The sequence below is a fragment of the Sus scrofa genome, chromosome 13 (assembly GCF_054392235.1).
Source record: "Sus scrofa isolate SSC_HxYL_T2T_F1_AM1 chromosome 13, Sscrofa_HxYL_maternal_Yorkshire_Landrace_v2.0, whole genome shotgun sequence".
Classification (NCBI taxonomy): Eukaryota; Metazoa; Chordata; class Mammalia; order Artiodactyla; family Suidae; genus Sus; species Sus scrofa.
The window spans coordinates 131,752,395-131,776,533 of record NC_139395.1 but is presented as its reverse complement, the minus strand read 5'-3'; the positions used below and the strand labels follow the sequence as shown (position 1 = coordinate 131,776,533).

The following is a 24,139-nucleotide window of genomic DNA, read 5'->3' as shown; positions in this document are numbered from 1 at the left end:
TTCAAGAGGAAGCAATTCATTATACATATCCTGTCCAATTCATTATACATATCCTATACATATCAGGCCCCAAGTGACCTGAACTGCAAGTGACATTGCTTCTCTTTTAAAATTTTCCAGTTTCTCTGACTATATATTTTCCCCATCACCACTGTTAAGAATTATGTCCCTCCCTTTTCGCTGTGGAGAAAAGGGAACCCTCCTGCACTGATGGTGGGAATGTAAACTGGTACAGCCACTATGGAGAACAGTTTGGAGATACCTTAGAAATCTATACTTAGAACTTCCATATGACCCCGCAATCCCACTCTTGGGCATCTATCCGGACAAAACTACTTAAAAGAGACACGTGCACCCGCATGTTCATTGCAGCACTATTCACAATAGCCAAGACATGGAAACAACCCAAATGTCCATCGACAGATGATTGGATTTGGAAGATGTGGTATATATACACAATGGAATACTACTCAGCCATAAAAAAGAATGACATAATGCCATTTGCAGCAACATGGATGGAGCTAGAGAATCTCATACTGAGTGAAATGAGCCAGAAAGACAAAGACAAATACCATATGATATCACTTTTAACTGGAATCTAATATCCAGCACAAATGAACATCTCCTCAGAAAAGAAAATCATAGACTTGGAGAAGAGACTTGTGGCTGCCTGATGGGAGGGGGAGGGAGTGGGAGGGATCGGGAGCTTGGGCTTATCAGACACAACTTAGAATAGATTTACAAGGAGATCCTGCTGAATAGCATTGAGAACTATGTCTAGCTACTCATGTTTCAACAGAAGAAAGGGTGGGGGAAAAACTGTAATTGTAATGTATACATGTAAGGATAACCTGACCCCCTTGCTGTACAGTGGGAAAAAAAAAAAAAAAAGATATGTTGAAAGACTAACTACAATATCTTAGAACATGATCTTATTTGGAAACAGAATCATTGCAGATGTAATTAAGTTAAATGAAGTCATACTAAGGTAGCATGGACCAACACTTAATCCAATATATCTGGCATCCCAAATGAGATAAGATGATGTGAAGAGAGATATGTATGGAGAATGCCGTATCACCATAGAGGAAGGGATTAGAGTGATGCAGCCACGGAATGCCGCCATGAAAAGTTAGGAAGAGGAAAAGGAGGATTCTATGCAGAGTTTCAGAGGGAGCACAGCCCTGATGACACCCTGATTTTGGACTTTTAGCCTCCAGAACTGTGAAAGAATAGATTTTTCTTGTTTTAAGCCACATAGTTTGTGGTACTTTGTTAGCACAGCCCTAGGAAACCAATGCAGTCATCTTCATCAGTAATGTATTACCCTGATCAATCAGTCTAGTTACTGAATCTTTAATAGAAGGAGTTTTTTTTTTTTTAAAGATGCATTGGTAATTTTTTAAGATTAGAAAATGTTAGTATATCTTAGTTTTCACTTAGTAAAGAGTATCATAGAATTTGGTTCAAACCCTCATTATCTGATGAGAAATGAAGACTGAGGGAGGAAAGTGGTTTGCCCAAGGTCACACAGGTATTATGCAGAAGAAACAGAACCAGAACTCAGATCTTTGGATGCATAGGTCACTGTCTTTTCCATTACATATATTTGCACAATTTCAATTATTTTCAAGTTCCTTTTAGCTCTAGTCTTTCTCTTTGCCTTTTTCTTTTTATCTTTGCAGTGAAATTTAATAATGAGCAATGAAATATGCTTAGTCAATGGAGTGTAGCTTGGAGCTCAGAGGATAGTCCATCCTTACACCCCAAAATAAATCCTTTTATTATATTCACCCTGATTTTGTGAAGGTGGATTTTAGTTTTACTTGAGAATCTTTGAAATCCCTTTATGTCTCTAGAGGTCAGTATGGCTTAAAGAAAATTTGCTTAAAACTATATTTAATTAACATTTAATTCAAAGCACTTTAATCAAAGGTGACAATAAAATGATGATCCAGGGGAACAGAAATTAATTAAGCATCACAATTCTGTAAACATTGCCATATACAATCATATAAATTTTGGCACATGGAACTTTTCACTGAACCTACAGACCTTAATATTCTTGGAAATAATTTGATTCCTAGACTTTCAACATGTAAAAGAGTATCATTTTTACTTAAAAATATATGACTAAACCCTTCTAAATTCCTTTTAGAATGAGATGTTTGTATTTATGTTGAAGGCTGTTTGAATGAACATTTGTGACTAGTCATTATTTCTCTATGATGACACTTTGAAGTAGTTTTATGGCTTTGTTTTAAACTATTTCAAAGTGTCATTTAATGCAGAAGAGGCTTTGCGAGCTACTTAGGATGGAGAATTTCCATGGGGACAACAAGAATGTTATGAAAAGACTGCTAAATCTGCGTCAACTATGAATTTTATTATTCACAGAGCTCTCAAAATTCTTTTCTTTTCCTATTCTTCTTCCTCACCTTCGTTTGTTGAGAAGAGCTAAGTGTTAATTGTTGACTAAATTAATAGTCTTCGTGCCATAATTAAGAAAGCTAAGATAAGTTTGACCATTGGAGTGCCTTTCAGTGAGCAAATGGTAATGTAGAGACAAGGAGGGGAACTTATGTTTACTGAGAGTCTCCCTGGGGGACAAATGCCACACCTGTCATAACCTGAACTGTTCTGTTATTATTTTTTCCTTTCTTGGGGGCTTCAGGGACAATTTTCTTTATAGAAAGTTTATTGCTAAGGTGTGTTGGTAATTTTTTAAGATTAGAAAATGTCAGTATATTTTTTTAAGATTAGAAAATGTTAGTATATCACCTAGTAAAGAGTTCATAGAATTTGGTTCAAACCCTCAACATCTGATGAGAAAATGTTAAGAAAATCCATTGCTAAGATTTAAAAAGCACTGGGTAGCAGAGCAGAGACAGTAAGTTATAAGTAGAGTAAGGAGGGCTGATTGGAAGAAACAAACACACTGGAAGCAGTGAAAAACAGGAGCTAAAATATGACTGTAGGACAAAAGAAAGGAAAACCAGAAGTGTGGGCCAGGAACTCCCTGTTCATAGCAGCCTGGGCCATTTAGTGTACAGGGAAAAGACTCTGCATACCTTAGTGGCTCCTAAGGGCTCTATTGTCATTCTCATCATTCAACACAGTTGAACACTTATTATAGTGTGCTGGACAATATTCTCATAGCTGGGGATATGAAAAAATATTTAGCACAGATTCTGCCGTAAAGTTTATTTTATATGGAAAGGAAATATATTAAAGAAAAAAAAACAACAACACCCAATTTACCACAGTCTATATGGTACCAGAAACTAATAGAAAAGTTCTGAGGAAGTAGGAATTATGGAGCATTGGATTTCTCAGGAAAGAAGTCACAAGCAAGTTCAACAGACACTGATAGCTATTTATCAAACCCATTTTCTCTTATTCCTGGGCCCACAGACTCCCTTGCAAGTTTAGATGTGGCCATGTAAATGAGTTTTAGCCAACAGGAAATTAATAGGCATGCTGTGTGCCATAGATAGTCATAGTCTATATAATCCTCTATACATGATCCTCCATGTGCTTTCTCTTTCTGGGGCAGCAACATTGGAAGCCAAGTGTTAGAGCAATGGCAGAGCAATCAGATGGAAGGAGCCTGGGTTCCTGGGTTTCTGATCATTGCATGAAGAGGAGCCACTTGACAATCAGGAGCATCCAATTTGGACTTAATGTGAGCAAGAAATTAAACTCTGTTTATGTCAAACCATTGAGATTTTGGTATTTTTCTGTCACAAAGGTGACAAAAAAATACCAAATGCTACCTATCTAATACAGAACATGAGATTAAAACAGAATGTTAAGGATTGTTAAAGGATATGTAGATTATAGATAACTATAAAAGATGCTGAGAGCATCTCAGACAGGAAATATGAAATGAGCAATGCCATGGGGAAGGAAATGCAATGCAATTGGCTGAAAAGGAATATTAAAGAAGGTGATCAGGTTAGGTATATCTTGTTTTATGAAAGTTAAGGGTTTGGACCTGACTTTATTCTGAGTGAGGAGGCAATTGGAAAGATAAAGGGAAACACTATTATCTCTTTGGATGATGAAGGCTTGTTGTTTCATTGTTTGCAGAAGCATGCTCTAGGATGAATCACTTGGAGGCAGTGAATGGAATGGCTTAGTTGTCGGTGAGGTCAGAATGGAGCCAGAGAGATCTTCTAGGAGAGTGTGAGTGAGCACCCAGACTGAGTGATTGATGGTAGAGGGGATCAAAGCAAAGGCTCAATGAATGATGCATTATCAAGTATGAATGTGAATGACTAACTGTGGGAGCACTGAGAAAGGAAAGCACTATAACTTCCAGGTCTGTATGTTAGCTCACAACAGTGAGTAATACTTGCAGTTGTAAGTTTGGCACACGAAAAGAGTATAATGTTTATTGTTTCTAAGAAAGCAAGTTAGTATATGATGTGTTCTAAAAAGACTAGAAAAATAATGTAAAATATGTCAGCATATGGCATGCTTGGCAATTCATTTTATCTTTTTGGACAGAGAGACAGACTACATTTCCCAGCCTTCCTTGCAGCAAGGTAAAAACATGTGCTGAATTCTAGCCAAACAAATATGGGTATCAATGGTATATACCATTTCCAGGTCTCTCTATAAAACCCTGCCTTTGATTTCCCAGCCTCTCTTCTCCTTCTGTGGCAATCTTAGGGTATATAGCCTAAGTGAAAAGCTGTAATATGGAAGAATCTTAGATTTGAGTCATTACTTAGATGAGAACTTTCAGAATTGTCACTCAACTACACTGAACCATGACTTGAGAGAGAAATGAATCTCTATTGTATTAACCCCTGATATTTTAGGGTGTATTTATTACAGCAGCATAGCTAATCTCTTTCTGAACGACACACAACACTTATTGAATCATTCAGTTAATTCTTATTGAGCATCTAATATGTTCAAGGGATGGGCCAGCCCTGAAATCAAATTTATTAATAGTATCTCCTGGTAGAATATTCCCATGATATCACCATTCCAATGCATTTTTATTACACTGAAATTTATTGAAAATGTGAAGTTAATTACTTCAAATTTAGAATGGATAAGCAATGAGGTTCTACTATATAGCACAGTTAACTATATCCAATCTCTTGGACTAGACCATGATGGAAGATAATATTAGAAAAGGGACACTGTAAATCAACTATACTTTAAATAATAAATTAAAAAAATCAAAGTCATTCACCTGTTTACTATCATTCTCCCATTCTTTCGATCTTAATTACTAAGTTGTGGTCCTTGCTTCAGTTTTTTAAATAAGAGAGTTGACAGTGTATTTCCATCATCTTTTATTAAATTCCTTTTGACAAAACTTCTACTAACCAGGTGAGAGACTTAAGGAAATCTTATATCATACTTATCTTACCTGAAATGGTTTTGGGGGTATTGACAGATACAATTTGGAGATTCTTTTATTTTCTTTTATTTTCTTGTATTTTTCCTTTTTGTGACAGCCGATGACTTGACGCCAAAACATCTGCCCACATGTGCTGAAGATCTGTGCAGAGAATGAAAACCTTGATTACCTTGCGAACTTCACTTCTGCAACAGGAAGTTAAAAACTTGAAATTTATATTGAAATGGATTTATATGTCTTCTTTCTGTCAAATACACCTTCACATCTGAATGTGAGAGTCTGATGTGAACATTCATCAAAGAATAAATTTACTTCCAATGTGCTTTTGAATCCTCATCATTATTTTCATTGAACAGTGTCAGAGTAATTACCAGGTACCATTCTTAGTGTGGAAACTGTAGGCAGACCTGATCTCTGGAAAGCAAACTGTTTCTTTTAATTAGTGTCACTTTGTGCTTTAAAGTAGGTTGGAAGGTAATAGCTCAGATATAGTTTTAGCATTTTCCCCAAAATAAAAGCAGCTTTATTATTTTTATGACTGTAAATATACTATGCGAACATTTAAAAATTGAGGCAGTGTAGAAAAGCATAAGGAAGAGTAGAAGACTACCCCAAAACCTACTAAGAAGAGAGAACTTCTATTAATATTTTGGAATGTTTCCTTTAAGCCTTCTCTATTCACAAACAAAAAACACATATACGCAGAGGCAGACAGTTTTGCATAAACAGAATAACACCATAGATATTTTTATAATTTAAATTTCCACTCACAAACCTGACATAGAGGTCTACTTGTCAATAAGTCTAGAGCTACAAAGTCATTTTAAAGGCTATAAACTCCTTCTTAGGAAAATATCATAATATAAGTAGTTTACTATTGACGGACATTCAGGTTGTTTCCAGTTTTTTACTATTATAAACAATATTGCCATGAGCATATATGTATATAAAGCTGAATTTGTGTGAGTAGTGTAAATTACTAGGGTGAAGTTGCTGGGAGAAGGCAAGCACATTTACTATTTCCAAGTTTAATATTGCTGGAAGGAGAGCATACATATCATTTTGGCTAATGCATTGGAAAGACAACGGAGAAGAAGATGATTAAATTCAAAGGGATTGAGAGAAGGAAATTCCCTCTTCTAGTGTACCAAGAATAAGTCAAAACTACCTGAAATAGATGAGAGAACATGCACATCTTCTAAAGGCTATTCGGTTGTTCTTTAAAATCTTTCTTGGATGTGGAGTCTGGTATTCTAGTGTATGGCAGTCCTCAGTGTATCATGACATTTATTAATGTTGCATCCAAGATGTAAATTTAGTGTGAGTGGCAAAAAGGGGAGGATTTTATTGGAGCAGAATCATCACAGCCCTGCTGCAGTTCATTTGCTTCTCTTGCTCTAAGACAGTCTGTGGGATCCCTCATGACTGGTTCTGCTAGTGTGTTGTGAAGTTGTCCATGAGCAACTCATGGTTCCCACCTTGCTGCTTCACAAGCACTTGATTCCCATGACTTTGCTGAAGAAAATGAGAATGTTTAGATGTACTTATTTCCTCTTTCCTCTGCTTCACAGAGCTAAGTGCTCTGAAAAGACAAGGCAGAAGAAGTTGCAATTTTAGGGTTGCAAACACAGGATTTGGAGTCTGTATTCATTAACAATAAACCCACAAACTGTCTGGAGTCTTATGGGGATTACCATGACTAAAGTTTGTTTTTAGCTTTCAGAAAGTCTGATGTGCATCTCAGGACCCCTCACAGCTACTTTCTTCCACTTAGTATCCCCTGGATCCAGGGTTTCTCTGTTTTGAGATTCTCTCATCTCACCTCAACTCCTGGCTCCCAGGGTTGCCACCCTTAAATGCCTCAGCTCAGAAGTGACACACATCACTGTTATCTGCTCATAATTTTTTCTGCTTAGAGTACATTGGCTACATGACTCCAGGGTAACTGCATGGAGACTGGGAAATGTAGGGTAGCACTACTGTATGGTGCAGTCAGACCTGGTATTAATAGTTCTGTTTCTTAGAGTTCCCATCATGGCTCAGCAGTTAATGAACCCGACTAGTATCCATGAGGATGTGGATTTGATCCCTGGCTTCACTCAGTGGGTTAAGGATCTGGCATTGCTGTGGCTGTGGCATAGGCTGGCAGCTATAGCTCCAATTCGACCCCTAGCCTGGGAATTTCCATATGCTGTGAGTACAGCCCTAAAAAAAATAAAGACCAAAAAAAATTTTTGTTTCTCAACCTAAATGTCCACTGACAAATGAATGGATTAAGAATATGTGGTATATATACACAATGGAATATTACTCAGCCATAAAAAAGAACAAAATAATGCCTTTTGCAGCAACATGGATTCAACTAGAGATTCTCATACTAAGTGATGTAAAAGTTAGATAAAAACAAATACCACATGATGTCAACTTATATGTGGAATCTCAAATATGGTACAGATGAACCTATTTACAAAACAGAAACAGACAGACATGGAGAACAGACTTATGGCTGCCAAGGAGCAGTTGCGTGAGGGAGTGGGATGGACTGGGAGTTTGGGGTTAGTAGATGCAAACTATGACATTTAGAATGGATAAAAAATAAGGTTCTACTGTATAGTATAGGGAACTACATCCAATCTCCCGGGATAGGCCATGATGGAAAATAATATTAAAAAAGTATATATATGTATGAGTGGGTCACCTTGCTGTACAGCAGAAAATGGTACAACACTGTAAATCAACTATACGTTAATAAAAAATTTTGAAAAATAGTTCTGTTTCTTACTAGTGTGTGAATATTTCTGTGCCTCAGTTTTCTCATTTGTGCAATGGGATCAGAATACCTCTCACATGGTGTTGAATGAGATAATATGTGTAAAGTCACATAGAAAGTCCTCAAGAAAAGAATTTAGAGCTACCAATATTAGTGGTAGCTACCCTGGGAAATGAATATAATTACAACCAGTCAGGGTTTGAGTTGGTTCACAGAATGTCAACTTCCAGTTGACAAAGGAAATCTTCAACATGCAGAAGGCATTTGGGTTGCTTTCTGAAAAAAATGTGCTGTCTCCTTTAAATCTGTGGAGGAGAAAAGCAGTTTTGCAGAGAGTGGGGCCATAAAGGGAAGAAAAATTAGTGCTGAGGATATTTCAGTGTGTTCTGACCTGAAATGAAAAACAAATTATGAGCAAATGACAAGTAAGCTGGTGTTAGTTACACGTCAGTAGTCTGTGCTTTATAAACAAAAGACTTTAGTTCTGGTTACATTATTTTTGGGGTCTGCTAAGAGGCTGGGTGAACCATGTTTGGTTTGACCTCTGGAATTCTGAGTAGGGGAATGAAAAAACTCTCAAAGGAGGTGCCTGATTCTCCCATAGGAAGTTTGAAACACACTGGTAGATTATTTGCATCTTTTTGAACAAAAGACATTTACAGAGCTCAACTGTGGGGACAAAGGGTGAATAAGGCATCCTCTGCTTCTGGAACCAGCTTTTGATTTTTGATTTTAGAGCTCAGTTTCTGATCTCTGCATTTCTCCCTTGATTTGTAGAACTTGTAATTCTCTTCTTTGGTTTGCCTGGCATACCCAGGCCTCAATTCTTGGCCCTGCTTATTTTCTCAGTTTTGATGAGAAGCAATCTTAATTTGCCCCTGCCTCAGGGAATCTCTTTGACTTAGTTGAGCCCTGGACTTCCTCTCAGTTTGATCCCAGGAGTCTCACTCAGTCTTGGTGATGGTAGGGTGGCACTGTCAAGAAGGAATGCTATGGGGCCAGGCTGCCTGTGTCAGAATCCTGTGTCTGAAGCTCAGTGGCCAAATAACCTTGGTCAAAACACAGCCCTTGTGCCTCAGTTTTTTTTATTGGAAAATGTGGATAGTAGTAATTAATGATAGTACTGGTCTCTTTGTTTTGTGAGGATTAAATAAAGGTTAAATTGAGTAAAAGTGCATAGAACCATGCCTGGTCTATAGTCACTACTTATGATTTTCATCTATTATTATTTAGGGTGCCCTGAGAAATAGGAAGGAAACAATTAATTTGGCTCAGAAGAGCCAGGAAAAGCACCATAGAAATGATGACACTTGAACAGACTTTGGATCAATGAGTAAATTCCCAGGGGAGGGCTTCGAGGAAGGGCAATCTAAAAAGAGAGGAAGACCGATATAAAAACTTAGGTATCAGACATAAAATAAGCTCACATGCATGGAACACTAAATGAATGGTGAGGGTGGGGCGAGGGTGATATGGCAAGTGTCCAGATAGGAGAAGTGGAACAAGGGGAAACTGAGATGGACTTTTAATGCCAAACCAGTAAGTTAGTTCTTGACTCCCAGGCAGCAAGAAGCCAGCAAAGATCTTTAGGCAAGGAAGTGATTATGTTCAAGTAAGATCACACTGGCTGTGGTGTGAAAGATGAATTACAGTGGACTGGAGTGCTGGCAAGGAGTCCCATGGAAGAGGCTCTTTCATTAATCCAGGGTGAGAAATCATGTGAGGGCGTTATATAATGGGCCATTAATTATGACTACTCTCCCTCTCTCTTCCGTCTATTGGGTTTGGGGGGGGTATGAGGTTTTTTACTTGTTTTGTTTTTCTGTTATTTTAATGTTTTGTTCCAAAAGCATAATATGAAAAAAGTCAGACCTTCTTTAATAATTCACAGTGTAAATCTAATACACTGCTTTTTCTCCACCTACCCACTGCATTAGTCAACCCTTTCTGCCCAGTGTAGTCTGTGATGGGTTAAAATGTATTTGATGTAGTACTGCAGCTTTAAGTATACATGAGCTTTCATGGCCTCAGATTTTACTTTTTCCCCTGCTTCACTTGTCACACCATTAGCAATATCCCTGGGTGAGTGACTAGGGTTAAGGATTAAGTTTAAAAATCATCTTGGCGCTTTTTTCTGTTTGCATTGGTTGGACTTTGACTGAGATTTCATTAAATATTTAATTTTATTTGGTTGACTGAAGGGTAAAGTCTAAAAGAACTCCAAATGGTCTTTCATATTTACAGTTCACCTGCACTCTGCAATTCTCAAATGAAAGAATCCTGCCTTCAGACAAAAAGTTATTTCAAGAAACTTTACTATCACATGCCCTATCTCATCTGTTTTGAATTATGTTACCTATAGAACTAATCCATCAAGAGCTTTGTAAAAGCCCTGCACAGGTCTGGAGAGCGTGTCCAGTTGGATTCTAAGCTATATTTCCTCTCTAAACCTTCCCTTCATTTATAAAGCTCATGCCCCCCCCCCCCCGGCCCCCCTTGCTTTGCACCTCCTGAAAAACTAACAAAGCCACCCATGGTTTTAAAATTTCTTTTCTCAGAGCAGCTAGGGCAAAAATACACAAAGACAGAAGAAAACCCCAGCAGATTTTTTCCCAAACACATTTCTGTGTAGTTGAGAAAAAGACTGCTCATGCTATGCAATTCAGTGTTCCTTTTCATTAATACTGAATAAAAGGTTTTTAGAGTTGGCTGTTTCACCCTTTTTTGAAACAGTCTTCTTTATTAAACAATCTGGAAATGTTCAACTAACCCAACCTGAATAGTAATCAGGTTCTTCCCTACCACCGCCCCCCCTTTTTTTTTTGCTTGGGTCTTCATAGTGGGAGAAGGTAAATGGTGCTGCCTCCCGAAGTGTTTTTTCCAGAGGAAATGAATTAATCTAATAAACCACTGCTAGAAGTATCCCCACTGCTCACTCTCTTGGAGAATTGCTGGGTTTTTCAGTTAGTTTTGGGGGGACTGTCAGCTGACACTCCTTTGCTCTGGTATCTTTTGTGAAACTCTCTGGTTGTACCAGGAAGATTCAAGGATTTAAAGATCATCTGTGCATCTAAAGTCACTAGGGGTTCCACTTAAATTTTCCTTCCTTTACACTTACGTTGCCATCTTATTTATAGAAGAATGCTTAGATACGTTCAGCCAGCTCAGGAGGGTTCTAGAGGAGTATGAGTACAGTTACTTGAAAGTCCATCAAGTGGAGGAGGATTTAACATATTTGATATATAGCTCTGAGTGATAGTACCAGGATAAGCAGGTAAAAAAACATCAGGAGGCAAACATTTTCCTCAGAATATATTCTGCAGGTCTGTGGAATGCTGATGGGTACTGGGGTTGGTGTGTAGAAGATTTCAGAATTAAACGAAATTAGAAAATACTGCTAACGCTGTTAAACACCAAAGTTAATGAGTGTAGTAAATATCTAAAAGGAGCATATAGTATGTGCTTATTTGACCATGGAATGTTTTTCATGAAGCAAGTTAAAGAACAGATGGTCTTCACTTAAGGACCAAGAAAGTGCTCTTCTGCCTAACGTGAGAATAAATTTTACTATTATAAGTTAGAAGCTTTAGATGTGAGTCCTAGAACAGGGCATTCATGATGGTTTTTATACACTTGTCAGCATACCCCTTGCAGAACATTTCCAAAAGGTTATCTTTCAGATGTGTCATTCCGAAGTTGCACACAGCATTGCAAATAACTATTACATTAACTGCACTATGAAATTAATAATTGTGCTGATTTCACTGCTAAACATTTGGGGCTTACTCTATTTACTAAATGGTAAAAGATTGGTTCAAAAATATATATTATTTTGTTAGAAAGTGGCTATTATGGTGATGACATTGTGGTGACTCATTTTAGTCTGAAATTTCAAAGACTGGAGGAGTTTGTATTATTAAGATCCATAGGAGTTGAAACTAAGTAACATAGTATATTTAAAACTAGGCTCTTTCTAGCCACATATAAAGGACATTTAGAATGGGGGAAAGAATGTGAAAAATTCATGTTTTACAGCAAAGACATTTTACCTCTTTTGTGAGTAAATCTAATCCAAAGTACTTAACTCTGCCTCAATAACTGGTGGGGAAAACTAAGTTTTAACCAGCAGTGAGTACCATGAAGGTTCTGTGGTTGTGAACAATAGAACAAATATGCTCATAGAGTGCAAGTGGATATATGATAGGTCAGATAGAGATAGCAATCATGTTTAATTCAATTATAAGCAATTTGGACTGTCTCTTGGCTATTACTAAAAAAAGACCTTGTTTTTTTAAGAACAGTTTTAGGTTTATGACAAAATTGAGACAGCAGTACAAAGATTTATATCCCCGTTTCAGCATATGCCTAGCTTCTTTTGTTATCAATATCCCTTATTAGAATGATACATTTTACATTGACAGATTAATATCACCCAAAGTACATTATTTACCTTAGGGTTCACTCTTGATACATTCTATAGGCTTGAATAAATGTATAGTGACACATATCCATCATTATAATGTCACACAGAGTATTTTCACTGCCCTAAAAACCCTCTTCTTTGCACCCCGCTCCCTGGCAACCACTGATCCTTTTTATTTTCTCCATAGTTTTGCCTTTTCCACAATGTCATATAGTTAGAATCATACAGCAGGTAGCCTTTTCAGATTGGCTCCTTTCACAGAGTAACGTGCATTTAAGTTTCCTTCATGGGCTGATAGCTCATTTCTTTTTAATGCTCAATAGTAGTCCATTGTCCGTGTGTACCACAGTTTCTTTATCTAACTGAAGAACATCTTGGTTGCTTCTAGGTTTAGGCACTAATTAATAAAGTTGCTATAAATATCCATGTGCAGTTTTTTTTTTTAGTGTGTGTGGACATACATTTTCAACTCCTTTGGGTAAATAATTGTTGGATTGTATAGTAAGAGTATGTTTAGTTTTTAAAGAAACCTCTAAATTGTCTTCCAAAATGGCTGTTCTATTTTACATTCTCACCAGCAATGTATGAGAGTTCCTGTTTCTCCACATCCTTGCTAGCATTTGGTGTTGTCAGTGTTCTGGATTTTGGCTGTTTCAACAGGTGTGTTTTGCTATTATTTTAATTTTCATCTCCCTGATGACATGCGAACATAAGCATATTTTCATTTGATGATTTGGTATCTGTATTTCTTCTTTGGTGAAGTGTCTTTTAAGGTCTTCGGCCAATTTTTTAAAGTAAATCTTTTTTTTTTTTCTTTTCAGGGCTGCACCTGTGGCATATAGAAGTTCCCAGCCTATGGGTCGAGTTGGAGGTGCTGTCAGCCTATGCCACAGCCACAGCAGTGTGGGATCCAAGCCACATCTGTGACCTACACCACAGCTCACAGCAACACTGGATCCTCAACCCACTGAGCGAGGCTGGGGATTGAACCCGTATCCTCATGTGTACTTGTTGGGTTCATAACCTGCTGAGCCGCAGCAGACACTTCAAATCATTTTTTTTTTTTATTGTTAAGTTTAAAATTTTCTTTGTATATTTTGGATAACAGCTATTTATCAGATGTATCTTTTACAAATATTTTTTTCCCAGTCCGTGTCTTGCGTTCTCATTTTCTTGCTACTGTCTTTTGCAGAGCAGAAGTTTTAATTTTAATGAAGTTCAAATTATAGATTATTTTTTCATGGATCATATCTTTGACATTGTCTCTAAAAAGTCATTGCCATACCCAAGGTCATCTAGGTTTTCTTCTATGTTATCTTCTTGGAGTTTTATGGTATTGTGTTTTACATTTAGGTCTATGATAGCTTTTGAGTTAATTTTTTGTGAAGGGTGTAAGATCTGTGTCCAATGTAATTTTTTTTTGCATTTTTATGTCCAGTTGTTACAGCACCATTTATTGAAAGCTCTTACATTTTAAGGATAGAAGCAATCTCTGCATATTCAGAGGAAAGTGACCAAGATAGTGAAGGGACTTTAAATTGTGCTTTAGGGAAATAAACTTAAATTTCATGCAGTGCTGAAATTTGAGAAGAGAAAATCATCATGGGATATAATGCCTGTTTTGTTTTGTTTTTTCCAGCTTGAATGTTTTCATTTTCATTTGCTTTTCTGATATATTTGCTTTTTTAAAAAATGTTCTTATTGAAGTATAATTGATTTGTGTTAATTCTGCTGTATAGTGATTCATATACATGTTATCATCTATATTTAACAATATTTGAAGTATATATCATTAATTTTCATATTCTTTTCCATTATCATTTATCACAGAGTATTTAATATAGTTTCCTGTGCTACACAGTAGGACCTTGTTGTTTATTCATTCTACATATAACAGTTTGCATCTGTTAATCTTAAACTCCCAATTCATCCATCCTTCATCTCTTCTCCCCCTTGGCAACCACATGTCTGTTCTCTATGTCTATGAGTCTGTTTTGTAGATAAGAGCATTTGCATTATATTTTAGATTACACATACAAGTGATACCATATGGTATTTGTCTTTCTCTTTCTGGCTTACTTCACTTACTATGATAACCTCTAGGTCTATCCATATTGCTGCAAATGGCATAATTTCATTCTTTTTTATGGCTGAGTAGTATTCCATTGTATATATCACATCTTCTTTATCTATTTGTCTGTCAGTGGACATATAGGTCGTTTTCGTGTCTTGGCTGTTGTGAATAGTGCTGCTATGAACATAAGGGTACATGCATCTTTTTGAATTGTAGTTTTGTCTGGATAGATGACCAGGAGTGGGATTGCTGGATCATATGGAAACTCTATGTTTAGGTTTTTGAGAAAACTCCAAATTGCCTTCCTCAGCGGCCATACAAATTTACCTTCCCACCAACAGTGTAGGAGGGTTCTCTTTTCTCCACACCCTTTCCAGCATTAGTAGACGCTTTAATGATGGCTATTCTGACTGGTGCGAGGTGGTATCTCATTATAGTTTTGATTTGCATTTCTCTAATAATTAGGGATTTTGAACATCTTCTCATGTGCCTGTTGGCCATCTATACGTCTTTGGAGAAATGTCTATTTAGATCTTTACCCATTATTTTGATTGGGTTGTATGAGCTATTTGTATATTTTGGAAATTAAGCTCTTGTTGTTTACATCCATAATGCCTGTCTTTGAGGGACTATCAGATGTATGAATGACTACTTTTGGTCTCAATGGGTGGAATTTGACTAGTAGGTAGAAGCTCTTTTTCAAAATTTTCCAAAGGCCAAAGATTTCCAGAAATGGAATGCATTGGCACAAGGGGGACTGAATTCCCTATTTATCAGGTTCCTCCATGGTATGTAGTTCAGCCTTGGGAAGTAAAAGGACTATAATATCCAAAACATCTAATTTTGATATTCTGTGGGAATTTCTGTTGAGGCTTAGTGGAAACCAATCTGACTAGTATTCATAAGTCAGCAGGTTCAATCCCTGGCCCTACTCAGTGGGTTAAGGATCCGGCGTTGCTGTGAGCTGTGGGGTAGGTTGCAGACGTGGCTCTGATCTGGTGTTGTTGTGGCTGTAGTGTAGGCCTGCAGCTGTAGCTCTGATTCGCACCCTAGCCTGAGAATTTCCATGCCACAAGTGCAGCCCTAAAAAAAAGGGTTTTTTTTGATATTCCAGGTTTTTAAGTCTGGCATAGATCCACCAAACACTCCTTGCAAATGAAGAAGAAAGGTAGCAAAAATTAGCTGTATTTTAGAGTTACTTAGAAATAATACTGGGTAACAAACAAAAAATAATCACTGCGGCAGGTATATGAGATTATTCTTGGGGATGGTCTGATTTTGCTGTGGATCTTACCAGAAGGCTATTTGCCCACTTTATAGCTGTACTCTAACCCATAGCTTTGGATAAGCTTGGAGATAAATGTGTTTAGACCTTTTGGGGCATGTGAGACAGGGTCTGGAAGTGCAAACCAGAAAACTGCTCAGCTGTCCAGCCACATGTCTTGGCATCCTGGTGTCCTCTGCATATGATGTCAGGATATCATAGCCTGGAATAACTTAATAAGTCCTTCAATTTTTTTTAAACCAAGTACATTATAAGCATCTGTTATATGCCAGGCAGACACTATACTGAAGTTGATCATGTTTCATAGAGTTATATAGAGGACATTTTTCACTTACTATTTCTTTGAAGCTAATTTTAAATTCAGTATAACAAAGATTTTTTTTTTTTATTCACTGACTATTTTAACACTAAGGATTTTGTTCCTTCAGCTGAGGAATTTCCATAGATCCCTGATATATTTGTGAGGGAAAGAGGGCAGGAAAACATATGTCTAGTCCTAGTTGGGAACATAGAGATAAGACTGATTTTTATTGAATTGGATGTATTCATTTTTAGTCACATACAATAAATATTATGATTGAAAACCAAACTATTTGCTAATGTTTTGCAGTGTGGAAGGATGGCTAATTAATCATTCTCTGTGCTTAAGATAAGCATAGTTTGCATATTCATCACAGGCCATGAGTGACACTCCAAAGAGGTTGAAGCTAAGGTTGAAAAACCTGTTGACTGTTATGGAATCAAGTGTCTCTTGGGTGAGCATCGGAGTGATAATAAATTCATTAGTTTACACAAAATTTAATTTCAGGATATTGTCTTTTCAAATATGTTTTTCCCTTTGTTCTCTCCCTTGCTCCTTCCTGTCTTCTTTATAATTAAAATTAGTATCAACCAATATTTCTCTATTTTTTGAATTATTTTCCAGAAAGTTCAGAACTAAATTTAATACTCAGTTATATAAGTCACTCATTCATAATTCCTAGTTCACTGTTCTCTCATCTTTTTAATGATTAGTGATTTTTTTTTTTTGTCTTTTGTCTTTTTGTTGTTATTGTTGTTGTTGTTATTGTTGCTATTTCTTGGGCCGCTCCCGCGGCATATGGAGGTTCCCAGGCTAGGGGTTGAATCGGAGCTGTAGCCACTGGCCTACGCCAGAGCCACAGCAACGCGGGATCCGAGCCGCGTCTGCAACCTACACCACAGCTCACGGCAACGCCGGATCGTTAACCCACTGAGCAAGGGCAGGGACCGAACCCGCAACCTCATGGGTCCTAGTCGGATTCGTTAACCACTGCGCCACGACGGGAACTCCTGATTAGTGATTGTTATTTCAAGTTTATTTCAGCTATTTGGCTTCATATACATCTTTATATATTTCTTCAAATTGTTTTTAGAAATGGGCAGAATCTACATGTTATGTAAATGGTATATAACCCACATTTTCTGGCATATAAAAATTAAGACTGGAAGGCACCGTTAATAGTTTTAACTGTTTGCATTTCACAAGTATTTCTGAACATCTTAAGCTATGAGTTTCACACCAGAGAGTCAAGATCTATCAGAAGGAGACAACTAGTGTGAAAATACTAAACATGACAAAACAAGGATAGGTTCCACCTGCTAGTGTTTTCATATTAAGTAGGCTTTTCCTCTATTGGGAGAATTTTTCCAAAATATTCTCTTTGCCAATCTCCTTTGCCACCATAATAGGCAGAAATAATTATATAATTGTACGTGGGGCTCCAAATTCAGAGACCTATTACATTCTTCACAGGGCTGGAGATATTAGAGGGGGTATAGGGATTATGAGAGAGAACTGATGTCTGTGTCAACCAGGCAGAGGCTGGCTCAATGGGTGCAGCAGATGCAGTGGTCCATTGAGGGCTGATGGAATAAACCAGTCAAAGCTTTATTACCGGAGAAGTCATCAGGCTGGGCTAGAGAGATCCAGCAGGTGTTCTAGAGTATTGGTATCAAACTTGGCTGCACATCAGAATCACCTGGAAAGCTTTAGAAACTACTGAAGCCTTGATAAGTGTGCATAGGTCATTTTTTTGGGGGGGGGCGGCTGGAGGGAAGTATAGAGGGCTTTTTCTGCAGCAGAAATGTCTAAAGCATCACTGGCCTCTGGAAGAGGTGAGGTTGCTTTTCAAAAGACTGAGTAGTGGACGGAAGCTGGGCTTTTTTTCTTTAGAAAGATACTGGTGACTAATCCTCATGTATCTGCTCTAGGTAACTTCTATTTTTGTTTGAACAATGTCACCTCTTTAAGGGTGGCCTCTGATTTATCCCTCGGGGACAGATATTGTGCTCATAGAAGGAACAAATGTGATTACTTATTTCAAATGACACTTTCACGATCAATACATATGAAACACTTGTGATGAAACAAGCAGGACCTAAAACTGATGGCCTAGTTTTGAATGTTTTCTCCACTGCTTACTAGCAGTGTCTCTGGGTAAGTTAGTTAACCTCTTCATCTGTAGAATGCATGTATTTGTAATGCCAACCTCTTAGGCTTTTAGTGTAACTATGAAATGATATAATAATATAGGTAAACAATGTGGAAGATGGCTTGAGATATAGTAAACACTAGGCCATTAGGTCTCAAAGTGTGTTTCCTCCACCAGAAGCATCAGCATCACCTAGGAACTTAGATATGGAAATTATCTGTTCTCACTACTGATTTACTGATTCAGAAACTCTGGGGGATGGCTCTAGGCAGTGTGTGCTTTAACAAGACCTTCAAGAGATTCTGATGTTGACCAAAGTTTGAGAGCCATTGTGTTAAAAATTACTTGTGATTATTTAATAATAATAATAATTAATTATTATTAATTCCCACTAGCACACATTTCAAATAACAAACTCACTCTGGCAGTTATTACATTATCTAAAAAGAAATATCCTCTTCCAACTAATTAAATGAATTACATTCAAGTAGTCAAATTTTTCTCCTTGATTCACAATTCAAACAATAACTTTAAAAGGACTTATTTATAATTATCACCTCCATCACTGAAACATCCTACAAAATTTTCCAGGAGAAAAATTTTCAGCATTGCTCTGGGATACAGATCTGGAAAATCTTCAGAATGAGGGTAACTGTCTCAGATTGTGAGGGGATAGGCCTGACTAGAGCCGTCCAAATTGTGATGAGTCAGGCTGGCCAGGTGGGAAGGCCCATTTATGAAAGACCTTAAAAGTCAGTAAAATTAAACTGGATCTAATAAAAATTGATAGGGACCATTGATCTTTTTTTTGAGTGTAGGAGTGATGCAGTGAATAGAAAGTGGAAATGTTGAATTGTAGTGGGGAGGTCTGGGTACCCCTGGCCAGTGTCCTCATGTTGGATATGCTCTGAGGAATGTGGGAATTCCAGAAGTCTTAGAATATAGTGATGGGGAGAGGGGAGGGAAAACTCACTGGCCTCTGCCAGTGAGTATGTTTCAAATTACAGTACAAGCAGTAACAGGATCAGGCCCAGGAACTTCATCCAGTGGGGGCTGTGGAGCTGTAGAGTTTCCTGAAGGTAGGCTAGCAATTGCCCTGTATTTCCAGGTGATCTTTCTTCATTAGCTAGTGAGTGCAGGCGGGCTAATGAGACAAAACAAGTCACCTGGACCCCTTCAACTCTTCTGAGATTGGGAGGGAAACTTCAGTGCAGAAGCATGTATTTTCCAGGATTTGAGGGAACTGTACTAGATATGGACCTTAAGGCCAACAATTGATCTATGCTTTAGTGCCCCAATCTGAGTGTGTGTGAGACACTCTGGGAATGGATTCTTTTCTCAGGAAAGGCTGGGATTTCTGTATACTAGAGCCTTCCTTACCCTAAGTGGGAACCAGGTTGACTTCCAACTCTTAGGTGTCTACGTTCTCAGTCAGTTGCCCCCCCCCTCCGGAGGGGGGGCCTGCAGCTGTTGGGTATTGGGTGTTGAGTGTCACAGAACTTAGTTTTTTTTGCAAGAGTCAATGTAGCATGAAAGTTTTTCCCCCGGGGTAGATTTTGTAATGGGGTGGGGAAGTAGACTGAGAATTTCTTGCAAATGCTTACTTCAGTAAACGGAGAACACTGTTACCATACATTTGTGGGAGGATTTGAGCATTAGACACTAAATAAAATAGGAAGTCATTTGATTATGCTTAAAGTTGTCTTGATTTAGTGTGTACTGAGGTTTTGATAGGTGGCATTGTCCAAGGTCACCAGATTGTTTCTACCTATGAATTTCATTCTCAAACAGAAAACCATCAGCAAGCAGGGATACTGGAGATCTCTCTCATGCTCTCTCTCTCCCTCCTTCTATCTCCATCTCTCTCTCGCCATTCTGTTTAGACAATATTTGTGGATGAAGATACTTCAATTGTCATATAAATTATTCCTCTTTGAAGCTCTAGTCTTTAGAAGCCTATTAAAAAAACAGCATGTGATTCTTTAAATGATACTTGAAGTTAGTTTTAGTTAAAAAAAAAGTTTCAATGAAACAGGGGTGTGTCTGAATACAGTGCTGGTTCAATGGTTTTCCACTGGCCAAGTTATTACTTACTGACCCTTTTGAGCCCAATGCCAACAGAAGTCCTGACTGGTGTCGCTGCTCCCGCCAAGAGAACAAGCCCATGTTCACTTCTGAGGCAAGGCAAAGCCTTCTTCTTTGATCAGAGAATGGAGAGGGGGAAGCTTGGCTCTAGGGCACACACTTAACCCAAAGCCCAAAGGCTGAGCTGCCATATTGCGACCTCCTCAGCCGCAGGGTGTAAGGGTCATGTAGGGGCCGAGTTCTTATTGCGCAGGTGCAGGCATAGGCGCAGGCGCAGCTGGGCTGCTCCTGGCTCTAGTTGAAGTGCCTGGCGGGTGAAGCGTCGCTACACGGGGCTGCCGCCATGTTGTATTGAGGTGTGGAGCCAGAGCTTCGGCCTGCGATCCTGGGAGCTGAGGTCTATGCAGCGGGTTCACTGGAGAAACTCTGGTCTGAAATGCCAGGTGGAAGCCCTCTGCCCGAGGTACCTTGCGAATGAGTGGAACTAGAGGAAGCACAAAGGAAAAAGAAAAGGTTAGACTTTATTACCCAGATTTATTTTTATTTCCCAGGAATTGTTTTGTTTTGTTTTGTTTTTTGGCTGCAGTCAGACCTTGGGGGAAGTTCCCGGCCAGGGATTAAACCTGCATCATACTTGTGGCAACGCAGGATCCTTAACCCATTGCACCATAGGGGGACTTCCATTTCCTAGGAATTGCTAATGGACTTTGATGTGACAAGGTTCTCCTGGCCTTTTTGTCTAGCAGCTCCCACCTACTGAGATAAGCATCAGGATCCATTGATGCAGAGGTACAATGTGGAGGTGGAAACCCCCTTTCAAGAAGATAATGAAAGGATCAAGATGGGCATTTAGTTTTTTTTTTTTTTTCTTTTCCCCCCTGATTCATTCTTCTTAGTATTATAATAGCTGAAACGTCACCCTTACAGTTCAGGAAAGTCAGAATGTTACAAGTGAGAGAGGATATTAAGAAAGAGAATATAGAGTCACCAGGAAGAAAAAAAGCAACTGGTTGCTCTGGGGCACTGGGGCGGGGCGGGGCGTGTGTGTGTGTGTGTGTGTGTGTGTGTGTGTGTGTGTGTGTGTGTGGAGGGTAGAATACAGAGTGAGAGAAAGGGAGAGCAGAGATCGCGACAGCATGTATGTGCATAGGGGGCCTCATGCATTAAACATTTTACAAAGTGTAGGCACAGCTGGTGCCCGGACAGTGAGTCATGTGATCCCTGAAACATCAAATAATCCTTCTCTTTCATCTACTTTGTAATTATGGCCTGTCAGATTTCCTTCTGGTATTTGTTTTAAAAATAAATACCCAGCCAGAGAGATGTAACCCTTTCCATGCCTGTTCCATTTGCATTACTGACGCAAATGTCACCCTGAGCTGTTGAAACCTGCTTATGTGGCTTTATATTCTATAACCTTTCATTTCACATAGGTCAACACTTGGCTTCTAAATGGTAGTAAATTTCAGGCACTACTGATTCAGGCTAGGCAGCTAGAGGTGAAAGGGTTCATCTCTCTGGAATTTTTGTGGAATAGCCAGTCACTCAGGAAGCAATTTTGAATATTCTATACAAAGCAAAAAGATTAATGCTGTTGCTGAGGTGACATAAAGGAGATGCATCTGCTTTGTAAAACTAGTAGCTTTTTCAGTGTCTCATTCTTGTAATGGAGGTTGCTCTGGGTTGTTGGCTATGTCCTATGGTCTTTTGGAATCTTGGCCTATGGACAGGTAAACGTGTTAGTCTTGTCATCATTATTTTGAATGTTTTCAATCATTATTTGAATGGAGGAACATCAGTCCATTAAGTTTAACTTCTCCTATCAAAGCCTCAGTTGAAGGTTCTTAAGTTTATCACTATTCCATATCTGCTATTTAGTACCTGCCTAGCATTCCTTGACATGTATCATCAATCTAATTCTAGGAAAAATGTGAATTATAGTTTATGCCTCCAACCATCTTTTTCTCTTTGCAGATAGTCTCTAATATTTAAGATTCAGAGTAGCTTGGACACATAAGTCTTCCTGGCCATGTGGCAGTCTAAAATTAAACTTTGAATTTCTTTAGGAAGGAGTCTACTTTGTCTAAATCCTTCTATTTCATGACACTTTGGTCCTGTTTTCATTATTTTATTTTAATTTTTTTGTCTTTTTAAAATTTTATTTTTATTATTTGACAACATCCATTCATGATCAAAACTCTTACCAAAATGGGTATAGAGGGAACATACCTTAACATAATCAAAGCCATTTTTTTTTGTCTTTTTGTCTTTTAGGGCCGCATTGGTGGCATATGGAGTTCCCAGGCTAGAGTCTAATCTACGCCAGGGCCAGGGCCAGGGCCACAGCAACGTGGGTTCTGAGCCGTGTCTGCGACCTATACCACAGCTTATGGCAACGCCATATCCTTAACCCACTGAGTAAGGCTAGGGATCAAATCCCTAGCGTGTTGGGTTCATTAACCACTGAGCCATGATGGGAACTCCCTGTTTTCATTTTAAAACTACTTACCACCTCCTAAGAAGAAAGGAAAGAAACTTTTGAGGATAAGCTAGCTCTCAGCTGAAGGATATCTCCTAAATGGAAGCCTGAATCCAATGAAATGAAAAAAGTAGAAGCTATATGACTGGCTTTTTTTTTATGCCACAAACGCTCATGCCCTTACAAAACTTGGCAGAATTTTGACTGAAACCATTAAAAAATTACAGAATGTATTTTCTATGCCAATTGATATGCTAATTGAGAGCATTTTCAACAATGTGAAATTTATAGAACAGTTAATTATTATCCTCACTTTATAGAGATAGGAAAGATTAAGTGAATTACCCAAGGTCGTATGGCAGCTACATGGCAAAGCTGGGTCAGAAACCTATTTCCTCTGACTACATGTCAAGTTCTCATTTTGCATGTATAATAAGATAACATAGGTCAATGTCTTGGTACTTAGCTCCCTCTACTTCCTCCTCTCCTGTTCCACATGCCAATTCTTCTCCCACCTGTTTCCTTCTTTAGGTCACAGTATAGTTACACTGTTGAATGACACTTCTTTTTTTAAAAAAGTAACATTTATTTATTTTACTAAAGTATCATTGATTTACAGTGTTGTGCCGATTTCAATGAATGACATTTCTTTAGGGAATTCTTAGCTTTCCCAGACAAAGGAGTTCTTCTGTTATATACTCTGTTTATCCCTGCACTTTTCTTTCAGAATGTATATCACAACTAATAATTATTTGTGCAATTATTTTTTAAAGTTTCTTTTCCATCCCAGACTTTATAGTCCATGAGAACATTAATTCTTTCTTTCTTTTTTATCATATCTCTTGCTCTTGGCAGAGGCAGCATACATAAAAGCAGCTCAAAACCTATTTGTTAAATGAATGAATGAATAAATAGCACTGATTGGTAGTAGTGTTATATTTATTGTTTTTGATAATTGAATATCATGCCTTATATGGATATTCAGTGAGGTAACTGAAGAGTCTGTCAGAATAACAGGGCAACAGAGTAAGTGCCAGTGTTAGTGATTTCTGAGCACAGCCCGAGGTTAAGGTGATGGCACAAAGAAGGATGACATGTCCAAAGTGGAGTCAGAAGGGCAGGATGTGGGGAGAGCAAGTTAGCAAATGCTTTGCCTTTAAACCTACCTGCCAATCAGTTCTCAAGAA

General features: G+C 38.1%; 2 protein-coding genes and 1 long non-coding RNA gene across 12 annotated transcripts in view; 2 read left to right on the top strand and 1 right to left on the bottom strand.

Annotated features, from left to right (window-relative positions):
- LOC106505751 (uncharacterized) overlaps positions 1–5,705 on the top strand; it is a 40,663-nt gene extending 34,958 nt beyond the window's left edge. Inside the window, exons 1-2 of one of the 2 annotated variants that reach the window (XR_014824378.1) lie at positions 3,555–3,685; positions 5,481–5,705. This is a non-coding gene — a long non-coding RNA (uncharacterized LOC106505751). Of the gene's footprint in view, positions 1–3,554; positions 3,686–5,480 lie in introns of those variants that run through there. The other variant, XR_002337761.2, reaches the window with a different exon arrangement.
- KCNMB2 (potassium calcium-activated channel subfamily M regulatory beta subunit 2) overlaps positions 5,393–24,139 on the bottom strand; it is a 313,395-nt gene continuing 294,648 nt past the window's right edge. Inside the window, exons 5-6 of one of the 2 annotated variants that reach the window (XR_014824341.1) lie at positions 20,487–20,957; positions 5,393–5,524 (exon numbers count right to left, since the gene is read on the bottom strand). Coding sequence is in view for 1 of the 2 variants with exons in the window: in XM_084990363.1 (XP_084846489.1) it covers positions 20,886–20,957 (72 nt within the window). In the remaining variant the exon portion in view is untranslated. Of the gene's footprint in view, positions 5,525–17,411; positions 20,958–24,139 lie in introns of those variants that run through there. The other variant, XM_084990363.1, reaches the window with a different exon arrangement.
- Positions 9,729–24,139, top strand: part of LOC106505750 (uncharacterized) — a 742,696-nt gene continuing 728,285 nt past the window's right edge. For 7 of the 8 annotated variants that reach the window (XR_014824344.1, XR_014824349.1, XR_014824345.1 and 4 more), the window contains exon 1: positions 20,798–20,986. The gene's annotated coding sequence lies outside the window, so the exon portion shown is untranslated. Of the gene's footprint in view, positions 9,861–20,797; positions 20,987–24,139 lie in introns of those variants that run through there. The other variant, XR_014824346.1, reaches the window with a different exon arrangement.